Source organism: Canis lupus, chromosome 37, assembly GCF_048164855.1.
Source record: "Canis lupus baileyi chromosome 37, mCanLup2.hap1, whole genome shotgun sequence".
Classification (NCBI taxonomy): domain Eukaryota; kingdom Metazoa; phylum Chordata; class Mammalia; order Carnivora; family Canidae; genus Canis; species Canis lupus.
In genome coordinates, this window is record NC_132874.1 from 20,317,719 (window position 1) to 20,337,488 (window position 19,770).

The window sequence follows — 19,770 nt, forward strand, 5'->3', positions numbered from 1 at the left end:
CAGGTCACAGTTCTCTGGAAACCTGATTTTGCAGACTTGGTAACATAGGAATGGTGATGAAACCTGTCTGGAAGGGCAGTGGTGTGGCTTACGGAGGCAACCTGACGAGGACAGCACACAGTGCCCGGAGCGCAGTGTGTTTATTAATTTCTCTTTGATGGATTGCGTTTCTTTCCCCCCATCATTATCTCTGCATCTTTCCTAGGCCAAGAAGAAGAGAGGCTGGCCCTAGAAACTGCCCTGATGTACGGGGCTAAAAAGCCTCTCAACATCGAAGGCATCCTTAAACCGAGGTCGGATGTGGACATGAATTTTGACGTGGAAAATGCCGTGCTGGGAAGAGACTTCAAGCTCACCATCACCTTCCAGAACAACAGCCCCAGACGTTACACGCTCTTAGCCTATCTCTCAGGCAACATCGTCTTCTACACCGGGGTCTCCAAGACGGAATTCAAGAAGGAGACATTTGAAGTGACACTGGAGCCCTTGTCTTGTAAGCTAACAGAAGGGGGTTCTTCTCCCGGGGACTTTTCTCTGCCTCCCTGTCTGGCTTGGTGCTGTCACTCAGTCATAACTTCCTGTCAGGGGTGCACAGGTGGCTCAGCCGGGTAAGCATCTGACTCTCCATTTCAGCTTAGGTCATGATCTCAGGGTCTTGGGTCGAGCCCCGATTCCAGCTCCACACTTAGCGGGGAGTCTGCTTGAGATTCTCTCTCCCTCTCCCTCTGCTCCTTCTCTCCTCTCTTTTTCAAATAAATAAATAAATAAAAACACCTTCCTATCAGTTAAAGTTCTGGCCCAGAGCTCAGGAATGTGAACCACATAAGGGAACCTCCTTTCTCCAGAGGAGCCTCAAGTTTCATCTTCATCTCTCATGCATAGAAGTGAACAAGGAAACTTTCAAAGCCTAGAGCCCCAGGAGTCATGAAAATGAAAGGTAACTTCTTGCTACTCAAAGTGTGGGCCAAAGACCTGAAGCATCAGCATCCTCTGGGAGCTGGTTAGAAATGCAGACTGTCAGGCCCCACCCCAGATCTGCTAGACCAGGATCTATGTTGTAACAAGATCCCAAGGGGATTTTAGTGCCCAGAAAGGTTTGTGAAGCATCTGTGTCAGAAAGCACACTGGCATCCCTCCCTGCAAGTCAGGTAAAGTTTTGGGGGGCTGCCCCAGCAGGAATGATGTGTTTTGCTTTACCATTTAGAAGGTAAGAATCGAAGCTCTGCATACAGGCCATTTCTGAAAACTCACCTGCTGATATATTGGGATGGAGGGAGAGCCCATCCTTGGGAGAGGAGACTGGAGACTCAGGATGCGCTGTCAAGAGCCTCTGAAGGGCTTCTTTCTCTCTGCCACTTCTCATGGGATCCCTTTCTTGTCCTTGATCCTATCCATCCTCCCTTGAATATATGCCCTTCAAAAGCATCTCCTTCACTATAAAAAATCAGAATATTTTAAGTAGGCTTGGGCTCATCAAGCCTCAGCTTGCATTGGGGATTGCAATTTTGGTCAATCTTATATCTTGGGGTACTGGCATGTAAGGGCACGAAGGTTGGTCACATAATTGGTAAAATGAGTTAACTAGGAAAAACTAGTCTCCCGGTCATGCATGTCAAGTTAAAGCAGGTTGGAAAGGACCTGAACACTTCAGGGCACTGGATTTCTGTTGACCTGACATGTGGCACAGAAAAAGAAAAAAAAATTTAAAGGTGTACAAATAATAAGTTTTACAATGTGGAGGCAAGCAAGACTTGCCCCCCACGATGACCAGCTCACACATCCCAGTTGTTTTCAAGCTTTCTGGAGTCAGTGGCTATCCCCAGCTGCAGTGAGCACTCTTGTGAGGCTTTAAAAAGATATTCCCATAAAAATGCAGAACTATTCCTAAACATCCTAATTCTAAGAAACGTGCCCAACCTTAGGGGAATAAGTCTCCGGAGCTACAGTAATGTGACTAACAATTAAGAAATCACTGTGGGTTTTTGTTTTTGTTTGATACTAAGAGATCTAGCACTTTTCTTATCCTTCAAGGTAGGAAAGGTACTACTTAAAGACAAGAGTAGTGGGTATAAAGCCCTCAAAAACTGAGCTTTGGAATTAGACAAATCAGGCTTTTAGGTGTGACTATGTCACCTTCCAGCTGTGTGTCCCTACACAAGTTACTTAAGCAATCTGAGCTCTTCCCTACGTGAGAATAATACCACCCACATCACAGGGTTGTAGACTGGTTCCCCAAACCTTTATTGTGAGCTTAATGTCTAGATGCTGTTTTGTGCTAGAGACACAGCAATGAACACAACAGAAGTGCCAATCCCCATGGGGTTTGTGGTCTTAGGGATAGGGCTGGACAATAACAAAGTACCATTTAGTATAGTTACACACATAATAAGGAAATATAAAGCAGGGTAAAGGAGGGAGGGAATGTTGGTGGGGATGGGGTGGTCAGGAAAAAAGCTCTCTAACAGGGTGACATTTAACAGAAACCTGACAGAAGGAGCAAGCTTCACAGCCAGAAGAAGCTGTAAATGCAAAGGCCCTGAGGCCAGAGCATGTTTGATGTGTTCGATGAGTAGCAAGGAAACCAGAGCTGGGAGCAAAGGTGATAAGGGCGAGTGGTAGGTGGAGACCACGTAAAGAACTGTAGGCCCTTGTAGGGACTTTGGCTTTGATTCCAAGTGAGCAGAGGAGCCATTAGAGGGTTTGAAGCAGAAATGAGGCATGATCTAACTTAGGCTTAACTATGCACCGTCCTTTCCCACCTCACAAGAGTCCCATCTCTCTATCTCCTCCACCTTTTCTCCCTAATCCAATAAGAAAATGGGCTTCTATGAGCTAGAGGGCTGGAATGGCATGATACATCAACCCTCTCAGTCGCTGACCTCGGGTCAGCTGACCAGGTGGAATGAACTGTATGCAGATTGCAGTTTGCAAGCTAAAATAAATTGCAAAAAATAAAATAAAATAAATTGCAACATATTGCAGAAAAGCCACTTGATTCTAGACCTTGCTCAAGCAGGTCAGAGTACACTCCTAGGAGGCTCTATTGCAAAGAAAGTTCTCCAAGTAGAATGGGAGGCATTCTTTCCAGATTGATGATTAAAGAGAATGTGTGGGCTAGAGTCAGCTTGGAAGATTTGAATAACTTAAACCTTCCAGTACCTTCAAAGGTGCTATCGTTTCCACCTGGCTATATTTAGTTTTCTTTGCTTTTTGGAAAAAGAGATGAGGCAGCTCCTGTCTGTGTCTCCCTCGGCTTTCCCCAGACACAGTAAATGATATTGGCAGGAGCCCAGCTCCACCACTCATAGAATGAAAACCTATTCTTCTTTCTCTTGCCACGTTTAATAAACTTTATCTAGAACAATTTCTTGTGCAGTGGCAAAACACAGCACTTACATAACATACTATTTCAGGAGCACTGTTCTCTTGGGCTTGGAAGCACAGCCCAGTTTCCTTAGTGCTATGATTTAGAGAATGTTCCACCCCAGAGAATAATGTCCTGGTGCCAACATTATAAAGGTAGCAAAGGCCTCTGTTAAGATTGGTAGAAAGAAGTCAAGCATATTTCGCCAGCCTCAAGGAACCCAGTGGTCAAACACAGCCCACCCACCCCCCCGCGCCCCCCCCACCCCGGTAATAATCAGAGGAAGTCTGGGTTTTTATTGCTGCTGGAGGCAGCTAGAGACAAAACACATGTTCTTCAATGCATACCATTTGCCACTCCATCCTTTCAGAGTTGAGGGCATGAAAAACAGGCCCCTTGGGCTCATCTGAGGTTGTACCCAGTCAAGGGATGGAGTCTTATGTGTCTGCACGATTAATTGCCAGGGGAGCCACGGAGGAAGTAGGATCCAGGCTTGGGCCCAAAGAAGGCAGTATGAACAGGTCAGTCAAAAAAGCAGAATTGAAGGGCCAAGGTTAAGCCAAGATCCTCCTGTCTCTGGGAGCTTCTCAAAGTGGAATATGCATCATGTGGACATCTTATTCAACAGCAGATCCTACGCTGGGGTGGGTGTCAGAGAACCTGCATCTCTGATGAGCTCACAGGTGACGGTCTGCAGACCACACTTTGAGCAGCAAGCGCCTGGATTGGAAGGGCCATACCTTCCACGTGAACCAAGACTTCTACAGAGCCGATTCTGTGGGGAGCCTCCTGGTTGTTGGAGCAGTGCCTCCCCACCCCAGCTGCTATTGAAGTCAACTGAGCAACTTTTAAAATAATGCCTGGGTCTCAACCTCCAAAAGTATGATTTAATTGGTCTGTGGTGGGGTTCAACAGAGAGGGTTTTTAAATGTCCCCGAGTGACTGTGATATATGGCCAGGATTAAGAACTCTTCTGTTAAAGGGCTGGAGGCAGTCACAGCACGTATTCATCTGTGAGGAGACTTTGAAGCAGATGTTGAGCATAGCCTGATGCACCGTTGCCTGTGGGCTGACAAGTCAGGGGACTTTCTCTGAGCTCTGGCTCACCCTACACAGTACCTTGTCCTCATTTCAGGACTGCTGCTCCCTGGGGACTATCCCCTGCAGCTATAGACCATGGGAATCTTGCCTTCAGTAACTTCCACAGGGAGGAGGAATCTTTGGCAAAAGGCAGACATTGGACAGGGAAGCAGTGGAGGAGATGTTCGATTCGTGAGCGTTTACAGAGCCTGTGTTCCATGGTTGGGGATGGAGGTGTGAGCCACCCATCTCCCTGCTGGGTCGGCTGTCAACGCAGCGCTAGCACCTGGCTCTGAGCAGGCACAGCAGGTGCTACACCATGGCCAGGGCTCAGCCTGCAGAAGAAGTTGGCCCTTTGCTTTTGAATTCTGGGCAGTGGGCAATGAGAGCGAGAGAGAAAGTGGGCAGTGCAGCGAACAGAACCTCACTATTGTACTCAGAGCCACAAGATAGTATTCCCGCCCTCGGCCCAGATGGTGAACGGAGGAGAGCCTGGACCACTCCCCAGACTCCAAATGGCATCCTCACTGGCCTGTCCTCAACACAGCCAGCATCAGTGACCTGAGGAAACAGGCATTTGGCAGAGAGGTCTTTTTAAGTTGCAAATAAGAAGGGGGTGGGAGAGCTGAATGCCTAGGGTAAAAAAAATAGTTTCAAAGGCTTCTTTTAAACAGAAAAATCATGTAAGATTGGTACAGAAAAAGCTGGGAAGAACATGTGGAGCACTACAAGGAAAAGGTTTAGGTAGTTGACAGTTTTGCTCAAGGGTGGCCTACGACCTAGGGGAGATGTTTCTTGTTGCACGAGGGGAAGGCACATGGACTGCTGGCCTTGAGTCTCACTGTTCCATATCTGGCATCTTGGAATTGTCCCTGGTCAACTCAAAGCAGCCACAGGTTAAAACCTCTCAGTCCTTGATTTTAAACATCTCTGTCATGGCTTTGCATTTTCACAACAGCAAAAGCACTGTTTGGAAAAATTGACACATTTTCTCTAGTAAGGCTTTACTGAATATTAAATTTCTAGCACATTCTTGTTTTACCCAAGAAGCAGGAGACTTTGTTGTGGATTGAGTCTGTTCCATTCGCCCTTCACCTTTGCTGTGCTTCTGGTGGATGCTGAGCTTCTGTGGAAAACATGGGGCACTCGAACAAAGTCAAGCAGATCTAAACCAGGTCCTAATGCCCTGTGTGTTTGTTTCTCTTCCTGCCAGTCAAGAGAGAGGAGGTGCTGATCAGAGCGGGCGAGTACATGGGCCAGCTGCTAGAGCAAGCATACCTGCACTTCTTTGTCACAGCGCGTGTCAATGAGTCCAAGGATATTCTGGCCAAGCAGAAGTCCACCGTGCTGACGATCCCCCAGCTCATCATCAAGGTCAGTTTTAACATCTCAGGCAAGGGAGAAAGAAAGGCAAGTTGTTGATTAGGCATCCAGGCTGAGTGTGTGTGCATATGCATGTGTGTGTGTGTGTGTGTGTGTGTGTGTATGAATGTGTGTCCTGCTCAAAAAAAGGGAGGGGGAGCTAAGATCCTCCTGTTCTTTGAAAGAAGTAAACTGCCCTATATATAGACACACACATATAACACTTTTCTCTCCTCTCCAGATTTAAATATATAGATGTGGCTGCAGATATAAATATAACCTGTGGGTATAAACATACTTGGGGAGGAAGATAAGGATGTGTAATGGATACAGATAGAATTTCAGTGTTTCCAGAGTAAAGTGGGTCAGGCATGTCATGAAATGGAAACCACTGGAATAATCTCCCACCTGCATTTGGGACTGTTGTTCATTGAGATATAACTGTATACAGTAGGATGTACACATTGAGATGTCAGCTTGGTGACGGTGAGTTGTTATATGTGTCTACACCTTGCAACCACAAGACAGAGGAAGACATAGAGGATTCCCAATACTCCAGAAAGTTCCCTCATGCCTTTTCCAGCCAATAACTCTTTCCCCCCATCACCAAGATAACCAGCTTTCTGACATCTATCACCATACATTATTTTGCCCATTTGGCTAGTAGTTTTAATGTTGTCTCTCCATTTACCACAAGAAATCTTTAGCCAAATGGTTCAAAGAAACTTGGCAGAAGAGGGCTGAGGATGGATGGAAATGAAAGCCAACTATGGCAACCTGTTGGCTCCCTCTTTTCAGGAGCATTGACAACATGGGTAGCCACACCCTGAGACACCTTCCTGTCCTGTGAGCAGAAACCCAGGCCTCCATCCATGTCCTTGGGGTATGACACCTTACGTCAGCCTTAATCAGGAATTAGAGGCCTTCCCAAGTTGCTGGAGAACTTTTTTTCCCGAAGTATTAGCATAGATCTTAAGCTTCATTCTTCTAAACTGACCATCAAAGTTTACCAAGTTGAGCATGTTTTAAATGAGGTGACAGGGGTAGAGGGACAGCAAGCCTTGGGTGTTAAGAATCATTTGCTGTGAATCATTTGTAAAGCTAATGACTGCTGTGTGGCATTCAGCAGGGCAGCTGTCAATGGGCCTAGCACTGTGCAGATGGCACATGACTACCGTGTAATGAGTCACCCCAGGCCGAGGCTCACCCAAACACAGACAAGTCGTGCCCATTGAGAGAGAGAGCCCAGGTCCTTCATTTTGAGAAAGACTTAAGTCATCACAAGGGCTTCCCTCTCAAGCACCGCCCACGGCCCATCACAGCACCATCCAATAACAGGCCTCAGAGGATAATTGAAAAATGAGGTCATGCAGGGTCTGCTGGCAGAACAGGAAACAACTGCAAATAGAGGGTAGCATAGGACTCCTCCAGAGGGGCCAGTAGTGCTGTGAGAATTCAGTAGTGTAAGGTGCTGGTACTGTAACCAGCCTCCCCCAAACAATGACGGGTGCTCCCTGGGAGACCTGCCCCACCTGAGGCAGGGCCTACATGCTCCACTTCATTATGAACCAATGACCTGTCCCTCTGAAGGGGCCAGGAGACAGCCCCTCCAAGCTACGGGATGCTCAAGCCACAGCCTAAGGTAGAATTTAATTGCACCGCTGACAATAAACCAAATGTATAAAGGCGACTAATACTTTTCATCTTTTAGACATTATTAATGTGAAGGATTATTTGTTGGTTGTCTTCTGGATTTACTTAAGGAGCACTGAAAATCCTCTGGGGCAGAATGGAAATGCCCTCTGCCACACAAATTGAGTAACCTGGGAAGGGGAACTGTCCTTTAAAAGTTATGTTTTGTTTTGTTTTGTTTTGTTTTTATTTTTATTTCCGTAAAAGTATGGAGGATGTTGTTCCTGGAGGAAACTTATTTAGAAGTCATTTGAGCAGAACTCCAGCCTGAGTGAAATGGAAACCTTGGCTTCTGCCCAGTACTGTTTATTCAGGAAAGGAGGCAGGAGCATCCTCACCTCAGCTGCTCCTATATCACTAACCTCATTAATCAGACCACCCCCAAGAATGAACTAAATCCAAAGGAGGGAAGAGGTGCTCCTGGATAAAGCACCTCACACCCTAAAAGCCACTCGGATGGCACCGAGCTGTGAGGGGCTCTGAGTCCAGAAACACTGGCTCCTGGGCTGAGCTCCTGAGATGCTGCTTGGCCTACTGGAGATATGATCTTCCTGAGAGTGACTGAGAGAGGAAAAGAAGACAGAGAGAAAAGGAAGGAAAGGAGAACAGGAGAGAGGAAAAGGAGAAGATAAAAAGGAGGGGAGAGAAAAGGGAAGATGGTGGAGGAGAGGAGAGAAGAAGGAAATGGTGGGAGAGAAGAGGAGGGGAGGGGAGAGGAAGGATGGAGGGAGTAGAGAAGGGGAGTGAGAGAGAGGAGGAAAGAGGGGTGCGGAAGAGAAGGGGAGGGAAATGGGAAGGAGGAGGAGAGGAGAGGGGGAGGGTAGAAGATGGGAGGAAGGAGGGAGAGAGGAGAGAAGAGGAAGGAGAGAGAAGCAGAGGAGGAAGGAGAAGGGAGGAAGGGGATAGAACTGGGAAAGGAAGAAAGGAGATAGGAGGAGAGAGCAGAGAGGAGAGGAGGGCAGGGGATGGAAGGGGAGGGAAGGGGAAAGAGAGAAAAAAGAAGAAAAGGGTGTAATCAACTTTTGCTCAGAAAACCTCAGGGAGAAGGGTTGAATGACTTGTCTAAAGCAGGAGTAGGCAAGGGGGTAAAGGCCATGAAAGCACAGAAGCCCAATGGCTCAGAGGTCCACAGTTACCTGGGACCCATGTCCTCAAATTCTAGGAAGACGTTAGAACCGTCTGTCAATCTCTTTGAGCCTGGGTCAGGCCCACAGCAGACAGACCCTCTCTCTGTGCTGGTCACTGTGATGAATGTGCTGGGTACGGGATGACCCCACGTGAGAGATGAAGGGTTAAGAGGACATGACCATCCCCCCCCCCGTTCATTTGGGGGCAGGAGAGGCATGAGACCAGCACGTGGTGATGACAATGATGGCAACTAGGAGCCATTGAGCTCTAGATTATTGTACTTCTCTTGAATTTTCTTAGTTAAGCCTCATGACCATCCTAGAGGTGGGTATTATTGGAGTTCCCATTTTACAGATGAGAAAACAGAGTGGATGGTAGCATCGCAGTCCAGACATGGGCTCTGGGACCAAACGCCCTGAGGTCAAAGCCTGCTTTCTCGCGTGTATGAGCCTGGACACATCACTGAATCTCTCATAGCAACTGTTTTCTCATCTGCAAAATTGCCATACTCACCTAATAGATTGTTGTGAGTATCTAATGAGCTGATGGATACCTAAGGCCTGATAGAAGTCAACACCGAGCATGTGGAGGCCATTCTTAGTATGGTCACTATTCTGTCCATGAGCGACTTGCCTGTGATCATGTGCTGGTCAGGGGAGGACTGGAGTCTTTCTGACCAGAGGTCCATGCAGATAACCCCAAGGCTATACTGCTCTCACGTGGGAACTCCCATGGAAAGTGTGGCTTTTTCAGGGAAGAGAGATCACATCAGGTTGAGGCATCACAACTCAAGTTGGCAGAACAATAGATGATCCTCAATGAATGGATAACATCTCAAGCTGCAGACATGGGTGCAGAGACCACTCCAGAGCTAGGAGCAAGTGGGAGCCAGGGCAAGGAGAGAGATAGACAGCTTGTGGAAAGAGCGAAAAAGCCTTCCCTGGCTGGAGTCGAGGCTGGCAGCAGGAGATTAGTGAAGATAAACCTCTGTCCAAGGCACTGCCCTCTTCCAGGAGTCCCCAGCCTAAGCCTACTGGAGTGGCCTGACAGCCAGTGTGCTGCTGTCCTTACCTTGCTCCTCTTTTAGAGCAAATAAAGATCAGCTTGGAGCAATATTGAGCCCTCATGTCTAAACTCATGTTACTGTCAACCAAAGCAGTTAGGGTCATCGGACATGTATTTCCATCCTAATGGACCCTGTCTGGTACCGCATTTGTCCCTGTGAAAACAAAGATTGGGACTTGGTTAAATTGTGCTCCCAGTTAACTATTCTCAGCACCCACCATGCATGAGTCATAGAGGATGATCTTCATGTGGAAAATGGCAGAGAGAGAGACACTCATTAAACTTTAATGAGCACGCCTCTCTTTATTTGTGCTATCAAAATATTTTGATGAGAAAAGTATGTTTTATTAAAATCAGACACAGAGTTTTTTTCATGTGTTAATCGTTGTAAGAGCCAAGAAAAGACCTTTCCATTTTGATTTTTAATGAACAGCTACTTTTTTTGGAGAGGATGAGGCACAGAGAGAATCTGACTAGTCTCCAGGCTAGAGACTGGCTTGCCTGCAATCTGTGGCATATAACATGGGGACAGTCTTCTGGTGGGTTTCTCCCCTTCTCAGCAGTGAAGGTTTCAGTTTTCAGGTCCTCTAGCCAACTAGAGTGAGAACACTAAGAGGGACACCGAGAGTCCCTACTGCAGAGAAGAGGAACATAGTGGCTAGAGTTGGATCTCCTGAGCTCATAATCCTACATGGGCTGCTTCAGGATCATTATTCAACCTCCTCCTACGTAAGATGGATCCAGTAAGAGTACTGGCCTTGTTAGGTTTCCAGGAGGGATCACTGAAATAATCCCCATAAAGAACCTACGGTAATCCTAGTACATACTCGACCACTTGTGCCTGGCCACCATCTTTCTTTCTTTCCTCCCTCCTCTCCCTCCTCTTTCTTCCTCTCTCTCTGTATGTCTCACACACATCCTCTCTTTGAACCTCTGTGTCCCCTTTTTCAGAATGAATACACACTAATAATTATTCTTATCCTTCAGTACAATCATATGCAAAACTCAAAGTTGTGAGCATTAGCATCAGTGATGCTTGTGAGAATGCTTAGCCCATACCAGGACCTGGTAATGAATGTCCCCTGCCTCCCTCCCTGCCTGGTCCCATCCATGCCTGAGAAACCAGCAGGCACACCCCTGAGGATTGCTCAGGGTAGCATGTGGCCCTCTGGCCTATAGCGAACATAACCTCACCTGGTGGCATCAACTCTGACCACAGGGTGTGCAGTGTGTGCACTGTTCTCTGTGGAATGTTCATGGGAGGGAGACCACTCTCAAATGCCCATGAGACTGAGAGAGCAGAGGCATTCACGTGTCCCTCAGATGACCTCCATTCAGTACCTGAGAAATAAACTCTTCCAAGTGTCATTCTAAAACAGCTCATTAGCATTATCACGTAGAACACATCCTACAGCCTTTGCAGAACATCACAAAACAGTGATGGAACTAATTTTCTCATAGAAACTAGGGATAATTTCGCTAGGAGAAAACATAACCACTTTCTACATGTGTGATTAAGAAAATTACAACCACGATCCCTGTATTTATAGCAGCATGATTTATGATAGGCAAGATATGGAAGCAGCCCAGGTGTCCATCGACTGATGAATCGATAAAGAAGATGTGGGGCGGGGTGTACGTATGTGTATACAATGAAATATTATTCAGCCATGAAAAAGAAGGAAATCTTGCCATTTGCAATGACATGGATGGAGCTAGAAAATATGAGTGAAATAAATCAGAGAAAGACAAATACCATATGATTTCACTCATATGTGCAATTTAAGAAACAGAACAAAGGGGAAAAAGCAAGAGAGAGACAAACCTAGAAATAGTTTCGAGAGAACAAACTGCTGGTGACCAGAGGTAAGGTGGGTGGGGGGATGGGTGAAATAGGTGAAGGGGATTAAGGAGACCTATTGAGATGAGCACTGGGTGATGTGTGAATTGTTGTACCTGTAATTAATATCACACCATGTGTTAACTCATTGGAATTAGAACAAAAACTAAAAATTTAAGATAAATTTAAATTACAACCAAGAGCACACATTTTTTTAAAATTTTAAATAAAAAAATTAAAACTTAAAAATTTAAAAAATTTAAAATTGAAATTGAAAAAAATTAAAAAATTTAAAAAATCTTTTAGACATTTAAAATGAAAAAAAAGGGGGAGGAGCAAGATGGCGGAAGAGTAGGGTCTCCAAATCACCTGTCTCCACCAAACTACCTAGAAAACCTTCAAATTATCCTGAAAATCTATGAATTCGGCCTGAGATTTAAAGAGAGACCAGCTGGAATGCTACAGTGAGAAGAGTTCGCGCATCTATCAAGGTAGGAAGACGGGGAAAAAGAAATAAAGAAACAAAGGCCTCCAAGGGGGAGGGGCCCCGCGAGGAGCCGGGCTGAGGCCGGGGCGAGTGTCCCCAGGACAGGAGAGCCCCGTCCCGGAGGAGCAGGAGCTGCACCAACCTTCCCGGGCGGAAAGGGGCTCGCGGGGAGTTGGAGCAGGACTCAGGAGGGCGGGGATGCCCTCGGGCTCCCGGGGACAGTAACAGCAACTGCGCGCCCAGGAGAGTGCGCCGAGCTCCCTAAGGGCTGCAGCGCGCACGGCGGGGCCCGGCGGGACCCGGAGCAGCTGAAGGGGCTCGGGCGGCGGCTCCGCGGAGGGGGCTGCGCGGCCCCGGGAGCAGCTCGGAGGGGCTCGGGCAGAGGAGGAGGCTCCGTGCGGAGGGGGCTGCGCGGTTCCAGGAGCAGCTCGGAGGGGCTCGGGCGGCGGCTCCGCGGAGGGGGCTGCGCGGCCCGGGAGCGCGAATCCACCAGCGCAGGCTCCGGAGCACAGGGCGCCGGGACACAGCCCAGGATCCGGCCTCCCCCGGGACAGGCAGAGGCCGGGAGGGCCCAGGACAGCAAGGACGCTCCTGCCCCGAGCTGAGCAGATCAGCGGCCCCGCCCCGGAGCCTCCAGGCCCTGCAGACGGAGTTCCTGCCGGAGCTGAATCCAGGTTTCCAGAGCTGCCCCGCCACTGGGGCTGTTCCTCCTGCGGCCTCACGGGGTAAACACCCCCCACCGAGCCCTGCACCAGGCAGGGGCACAGCAGCTCCCCCAACTGCTAACACCTGAAAACCAGCACAACAGGCCCCTCCCCCAGAAGACCAGCTGGACGGACAACTTCCAGAGGAAGCCAAGGGACTTAAAGTACACAGAATCAGAAGATACTGCCCCGTGGTTCTTTTTTTGTTTGTTTGTTTTTGTTTTTGTTTTTATTTTGTTTTGCTTTTTGATTTGTTTCCTTCCCCCACCCCCTTTTTTTTCTTTCTTTTTCTTTCTCTTTTTCTTTTTTTTTTTTTTCTTTTTTTTTTTTTCTTTTTCTTCCCTTTTTTTTTCTCTTTCTCTTTTCTTTCCTTCTTTCTCTCCTCTCTTTTTCTCTTTTTCCCAATACAACTTGCTTTTGGCCACTCTGCACTGAGCAAAATGACTAGAAGGAAAACCTCACCTCAAAAGAAAGAATCAGAAACAGTCCTCTCTCCCACAGAGTTACAAAATCTGGATTACAATTCAATGTCAGAAAGCCAATTCAGAAGCACTATTATACAGCTACTGGTGGCTCTAGAAAAAAGTATAAAGGACTCAAGAGACTTCATGACTGCAGAATTTAGAGCTAATCAGGCAGAAATTAAAAATCAATTGAATGAGATGCAATCCAAACTAGAAGTCCTAACGACGAGGGTTAACGAGGTGGAAGAACGAGTGAGTGACCTAGAAGACAAGTTGATAGCAAAGAGGGAAACTGAGGAAAAAAGAGACAAACAATTAAAAGACCATGAAGATAGATTAAGGGAAATAAACGACAGCCTGAGGAAGAAAAACCTACGTTTAATTGGGGTTCCCGAGGGCGCCGAAAGGGACAGAGGGCCAGAATATGTATTTGAACAAATTCTAGCTGAAAACTTTCCTAATCTGGGAAGGGAAACAGGCATTCAGATCCAGGAAATAGAGAGATCCCCCCCCAAAATCAATAAAAACCGTTCAACACCTCGACATTTAATTGTGAAGCTTGCAAATTCCAAAGATAAGGAGAAGATCCTTAAAGCAGCAAGAGACAAGAAATCCCTGACTTTTATGGGGAGGAGTATTAGGGTAACAGCAGACCTCTCCACAGAGACCTGGCAGGCCAGAAAGGGCTGGCAGGATATATTCAGGGTCCTAAATGAGAAGAACATGCAACCAAGAATACTTTATCCAGCAAGGCTCTCATTCAAAATGGAAGGAGAGATAAAGAGCTTCCAAGACAGGCAGCAACTAAAAGAATATGTGACCTCCAAACCAGCTCTGCAAGAAATTTTAAGGGGGCCTCTTAAAATTCCCCTTTAAGAAGAAGTTCAGTGGAACAGTCCACAAAAACAAAGACTGAATAGATATCATGATGACACTAAACTCATATCTCTCAATAGTAACTCTGAATGTGAACGGGCTTAATGACCCCATCAAAAGGCGCAGGGTTTCAGACTGGATAAAAAAGCAGGACCCATCTATTTGCTGTCTACAAGAGACTCATTTTAGACAGAAGGACACCTACAGCCTGAAAATAAAAGGTTGGAGAACCATTTACCATTCGAATGGTCCTCAAAAGAAAGCAGGGGTAGCCATCCTTATATCAGATAAACTAAAATTTACCCCAAAGACTGTAGTGAGAGATGAAGAGGGACACTATATCATACTTAAAGGATCTATTCAACAAGAGGACTTAACAATCCTCAATATATATGCTCCGAATGTGGGAGCTGCCAAATATATAAATCAATTATTAACCAAAGTGAAGAAATACTTAGATAATAATACACTTATACTTGGTGACTTCAATCTAGCTCTTTCTATACTCGATAGGTCTTCTAAGCAAAACATCTCCAAAGAAACGAGAGCTTTAAATGATACACTGGACCAGATGGATTTCACAGATATCTACAGAACTTTACATCCAAACTCAACTGAATACACATTCTTCTCAAGCGCACATGGAACTTTCTCCAGAATAGACCACATATTGGGTCACAAATCGGGTCTGAACCGATACCAAAAGATTGGGATTGTCCCCTGCATATTCTCGGACCATAATGCCTTGAAATTAGAACTAAATCACAACAAGAAGTTTGGAAGGACCTCAAACACATGGAGGTTAAGGACCATCCTGCTAAAAGATAAAAGGGTCAACCAGGAAATTAAGGAAGAATTAAAAAGATTCATGGAAACTAATGAGAATGAAGATACAACCGTTCAAAATCTTTGGGATGCAGCAAAAGCAGCCCTAAGGGGGAAATACATCGCAATACAAGCATCCATTCAAAAACTGGAAAGAACTCAAATACAAAAGCTAACCTTACACATAAAGGAGCTAGAGAAAAAACAGCAAATAGATCCTACACCCAAGAGAAGAAGGGAGTTAATAAAGATTCGAGCAGAACTTAACGAAATCGAGACCAGAAGAACTGTGGAACAGATCAACAGAACCAGGAGTTGGTTCTTTGAAAGAATTAATAAGATAGATAAACCATTAGCCAGCCTTATTAAAAAGAAGAGAGAGAAGACTCAAATTAATAAAATCATGAATGAGAAAGGAGAGATCACTACCAACACCAAGGAAATACAAACGATTTTAAAAACATATTATGAACAGCTATACGCCAATAAATTAGGCAATCTAGAAGAAATGGACGCATTCCTGGAAAGCCACAAACTACCAAAACTGGAACAGGAAGAAATAGAAAACCTGAACAGGCCAATAACCAGGGAGGAAATTGAAGCAGTCATCAAAAACCTCCCAAGACACAAGAGTCCAGGGCCAGATGGCTTCCCAGGAGAATTTTATCAAACGTTTAAAGAAGAAATCATACCTATTCTCCTAAAGCTGTTTGGAAAGATAGAAAGAGATGGAGTACTTCCAAATTCGTTCTATGAAGCCAGCATCACCTTAATTCCAAAGCCAGACAAAGACCCCGCCAAAAAGGAGAATTACAGACCAATATCCCTGATGAACATGGATGCAAAAATTCTCAACAAGATACTGGCCAATAGGATCCAACAGTACATTAAGAAAATTATTCACCATGACCAAGTAGGATTTATCCCTGGGACACAAGGCTGGTTCAACACCCGTAAAACAATCAATGTGATTCATCATATCAGCAAGAGAAAAACCAAGAACCATATGATCCTCTCATTGGATGCAGAGAAAGCATTTGACAAAATACAGCATCCATTCCTGATTAAAACTCTTCAGAGTGTAGGGATAGAGGGAACATTCCTCGACATCTTAAAAGCCATCTATGAAAAGCCCACAGCAAATATCATTCTCAATGGGGAAGCACTGGGAGCCTTTCCCCTAAGATCAGGAACAAGACAGGGATGTCCACTCTCACCACTGCTATTCAACATAGTACTGGAAGTCCTAGCCTCAGCAATCAGACAACAAAAAGACATTAAAGGCATTCAAATTGGCAAAGAAGAAGTCAAACTCTCTCTCTTCGCCGATGACATGATACTCTACATAGAAAACCCAAAAGTCTCCACCCCAAGATTGCTAGAACTCATACAGCAATTCGGTAGCGTGGCAGGATACAAAATCAATGCCCAGAAGTCAGTGGCATTTCTATACACTAACAATGAGACTGAAGAAAGAGAAATTAAGGAGTCAATCCCATTTACAATTGCACCCAAAAGCATAAGATACCTAGGAATAAACCTCACCAAAGATGTAAAGGATCTATACCCTCAAAACTATAGAACACTTCTGAAAGAAATTGAGGAAGACACAAAGAGATGGAAAAATATTCCATGCTCATGGATTGGCAGAATTAATATTGTGAAAATGTCAATGTTACCCAGGGCAATATACACGTTTAATGCAATCCCTATCAAAATACCATGGACTTTCTTCAGAGAGTTAGAACAAATTATTTTAAGATTTGTGTGGAATCAGAAAAGACCCCGAATAGCCAGGGGAATTTTAAAAAAGAAAACCATATCTGGGGGCATCACAATGCCAGATTTCAGGTTGTACTACAAAGCTGTGGTCATCAAGACAGTGTGGTACTGGCACAAAAACAGACACATAGATCAGTGGAACAGAATAGAGAATCCAGAAGTGGACCCTGAACTTTATGGGCAACTAATATTCGATAAAGGAGGAAAGACTATCCATTGGAAGAAAGACAGTCTCTTCAATAAATGGTGCTGGGAAAATTGGACATCCACATGCAGAAGAATGAAACTAGACCACGCTCTTTCACCATACACAAAGATAAACTCAAAATGGATGAAAGATCTAAATGTGAGACAAGATTCCATCAAAATCCTAGAGAAGAACACAGGCAACACCCTTTTTGAACTCGGCCATAGTAACTTCTTGCAAGATACATCCACAAAGGCAAAAGAAACAAAAGCAAAAATGAACTATTGGGACTTCATCAAGATAAGAAGCTTTTGCACAGCAAAGGATACAGTCAACAAAACTCAAAGACAACCTACAGAATGGGAGAAGATATTTGCAAATGACATATCAGATAAAGGGCTAGTTTCCAAGATCTATAAAGAACTTATTAAACTCAACACCAAAGAAACAAACAATCCAATCATGAAATGGGCAAAAGACATGAACAGAAATCTCACAGAGGAAGACATAGACATGGCCAACATGCATATGAGAAAATGCTCTGCATCACTTGCCATCAGGGAAATACAAATGAAAACTACAATGAGATACCACCTCACACCAGTGAGAATGGGGAAAATTAACAAGGCAGGAAACAACAAATGTTGGAGAGGATGCGGAGAAAAGGGAACCCTCCTACACTGTTGGTGGGAATGTGAACTGGTGCAGCCACTCTGGAAAACTGTGTGGAGGTTCCTCAAACAGTTAAAAATAGACCTGCCCTACGACCCAGCAATTGCACTGTTGGGGATTTACCCCAAAGATACAAATGCAATGAAACGCCGGGACACCTGCACCCCGATGTTTCTAGCAGCAATGGCCACTATAGCCAAACTGTGGAAGGAGCCTCGGTGTCCAACGAAAGATGAATGGATAAAGAAGATGTGGTTTATGTATACAATGGAATATTACTCAGCTATTAGAAATGACAAATACCCACCATTTGCTTCAACGTGGATGGAACTGGAGGGTATTATGCTGAGTGAAGTAAGTCAGTCGGAGAAGGACAAACATTATATGTTCTCATTCATTTGGGGAATATAAATAATAGTGAAAGGGAAAATAAGGGAAGGGAGAAGAAATGTGTGGGAAATATCAGAAAGGGAGACAGAACGTAAAGACTGCTAACTCTGGGAAACGAACTAGGGGTGGTAGAAGGGGAGGAGGGCGGGGGGTGGGAGTGAATGGGTGACGGGCACTGGGTGTTATTCTGTATGTTAGTAAATTGAACACCAATAAAAAAAAAAAACAAAAAAAAAAAAAAAAAAAAAAAAAAAAAAAAAAAAAAAAAAATAAATAAATCAGTGTGCAGGAAAAAAAAAAAAAAAAAAAAAAAAAAAAAAATAAAATGAAAAAAAAATTTTTAACTTTTTAAAAAATTTTTTTAAATCTTTTAAAACATTTAAAATGAGGAAAATTTAAATTTTTTTAAATTTAAAATTAAGAAAAAATCTTTTAAACATTTAAAATGAGAACAATTGACTGTTTCTGAGCTTTTTTTAAATAGCATTTTGACATGCCTCACTGGCCCCCCACCCCGAGGTAGGCCCAGGCCCCACCGGTGTAGGTGTTGGCCAAGAGCAGCATGAGCAAGATGATAGCATGCATGTGCTCCTTGCTGATTTGTTCTGTTGGCTGAAAGAGTTTTCTTCCCTTTGATTCTTCCCTTTTAGTCACTCACTCTTTTATACAACCATGTATTCAATTCACTCAACAAATAGTCATTTGGTGCCCACTTTGTAAATAAGTTGTAGCAAGTGCTTAAAAAAAAAATCACCAGAGAAAAACTCAACACCGAGAACATTTTTATTGACTTTTTCTCTGAAATGGGGAGAAACTGCTGATTTTCCTTCTAGCAGTGCCTGCCCTAGGTCAGCTCCAGAAGTGCTGCCGCTCTGTTCTCGCGTGGGTGGGCTCTGCAGTGCCACAAAATAGCAAAATTTTGTTCTTTTGTTCTTTTTTGTTTTGGCTGAGTAATATTCCATTATATGTATACACACATATATATAAAGCCTACGAAGGGAGGTGATTCACAGACATCAACAGGCAGAGTCTCCAGCAGGACTAGCACTGACTGGCAGGGGCCCCAGCACTGTGGGCTTGCAGCCTTGAGGATAACACAGGTCACACAGGAAACATCCCCACCCCTCATCCCCGCCCCGGTGTGTGCCAAGACCTTCCCCGGGGCCTACACCTGCACTGCTGCAGACTGCAGCCTGGGAGAGGCAGAAGGGGAACCAAATCCAACCCACTCAGTACTTGCCACACCATGCAGGGAGCAGCATCCACCCTGAAAAAGAGGTGCCCCTGCATAACTTGCCCAGATAAACCCTAGCACCGGTGTCACATTCACCTCTGCTCCAACTTGAGACACCATCAGCTGTTTTTAACCAGAGCTCACCGACTAACTGAGGTTAAGTGTCGAATCCTCTTCATCCCCCCTCTGCTCATGCCCCCAGAGCCTCAGTCTAAACCAGAGCAGAGCGAGGCGGAAGGGTGCTGGGGAGAGAGCCTGAGCCCTGCTCCCCCAGCATCCCAATTCATAGGCCTCTATCCTGGAGGGGAAGGTAAAACTGGGAAGCCACTTGGGGGAAGGAGCGCCCCAACGACAGCCACTGGGTAAGCTGTGAGACTTACCTGCAGTTTCATTTTGTTCTGTGACAACCTACACATCTGAGACTTTCCAGCCAGGAAAAAAAAAAAATGAGAACAAAGACTCTGTTCTAACCGTCCCCTGAACCCTGACCCATTTTTCCCTCCTGTGTGTCCAAGCAAGTATATTTGTCTCTTCCAGCCTCCCTTGGGTCGCATGTCTGGATCACCAGGACCATAGGTCACCAGGGAGGCTGGGACAGGGCGTGGGGACCTGGGCTTT

General features: G+C 45.3%; 1 protein-coding gene across 2 annotated transcripts in view; it reads left to right on the forward strand.

The window, feature by feature from the left end:
• F13A1 (coagulation factor XIII A chain) overlaps positions 1–19,770 on the forward strand; it is a 168,559-nt gene that overhangs the window by 134,284 nt on the left and 14,505 nt on the right. For both annotated transcript variants that reach the window (XM_072814118.1, XM_072814119.1), the window contains exons 13-14: positions 206–493; positions 5,658–5,818. In XM_072814118.1, coding sequence (XP_072670219.1) covers positions 206–493; positions 5,658–5,818 — 449 coding nt within the window. The remainder of the gene's footprint in view (positions 1–205; positions 494–5,657; positions 5,819–19,770) is intronic.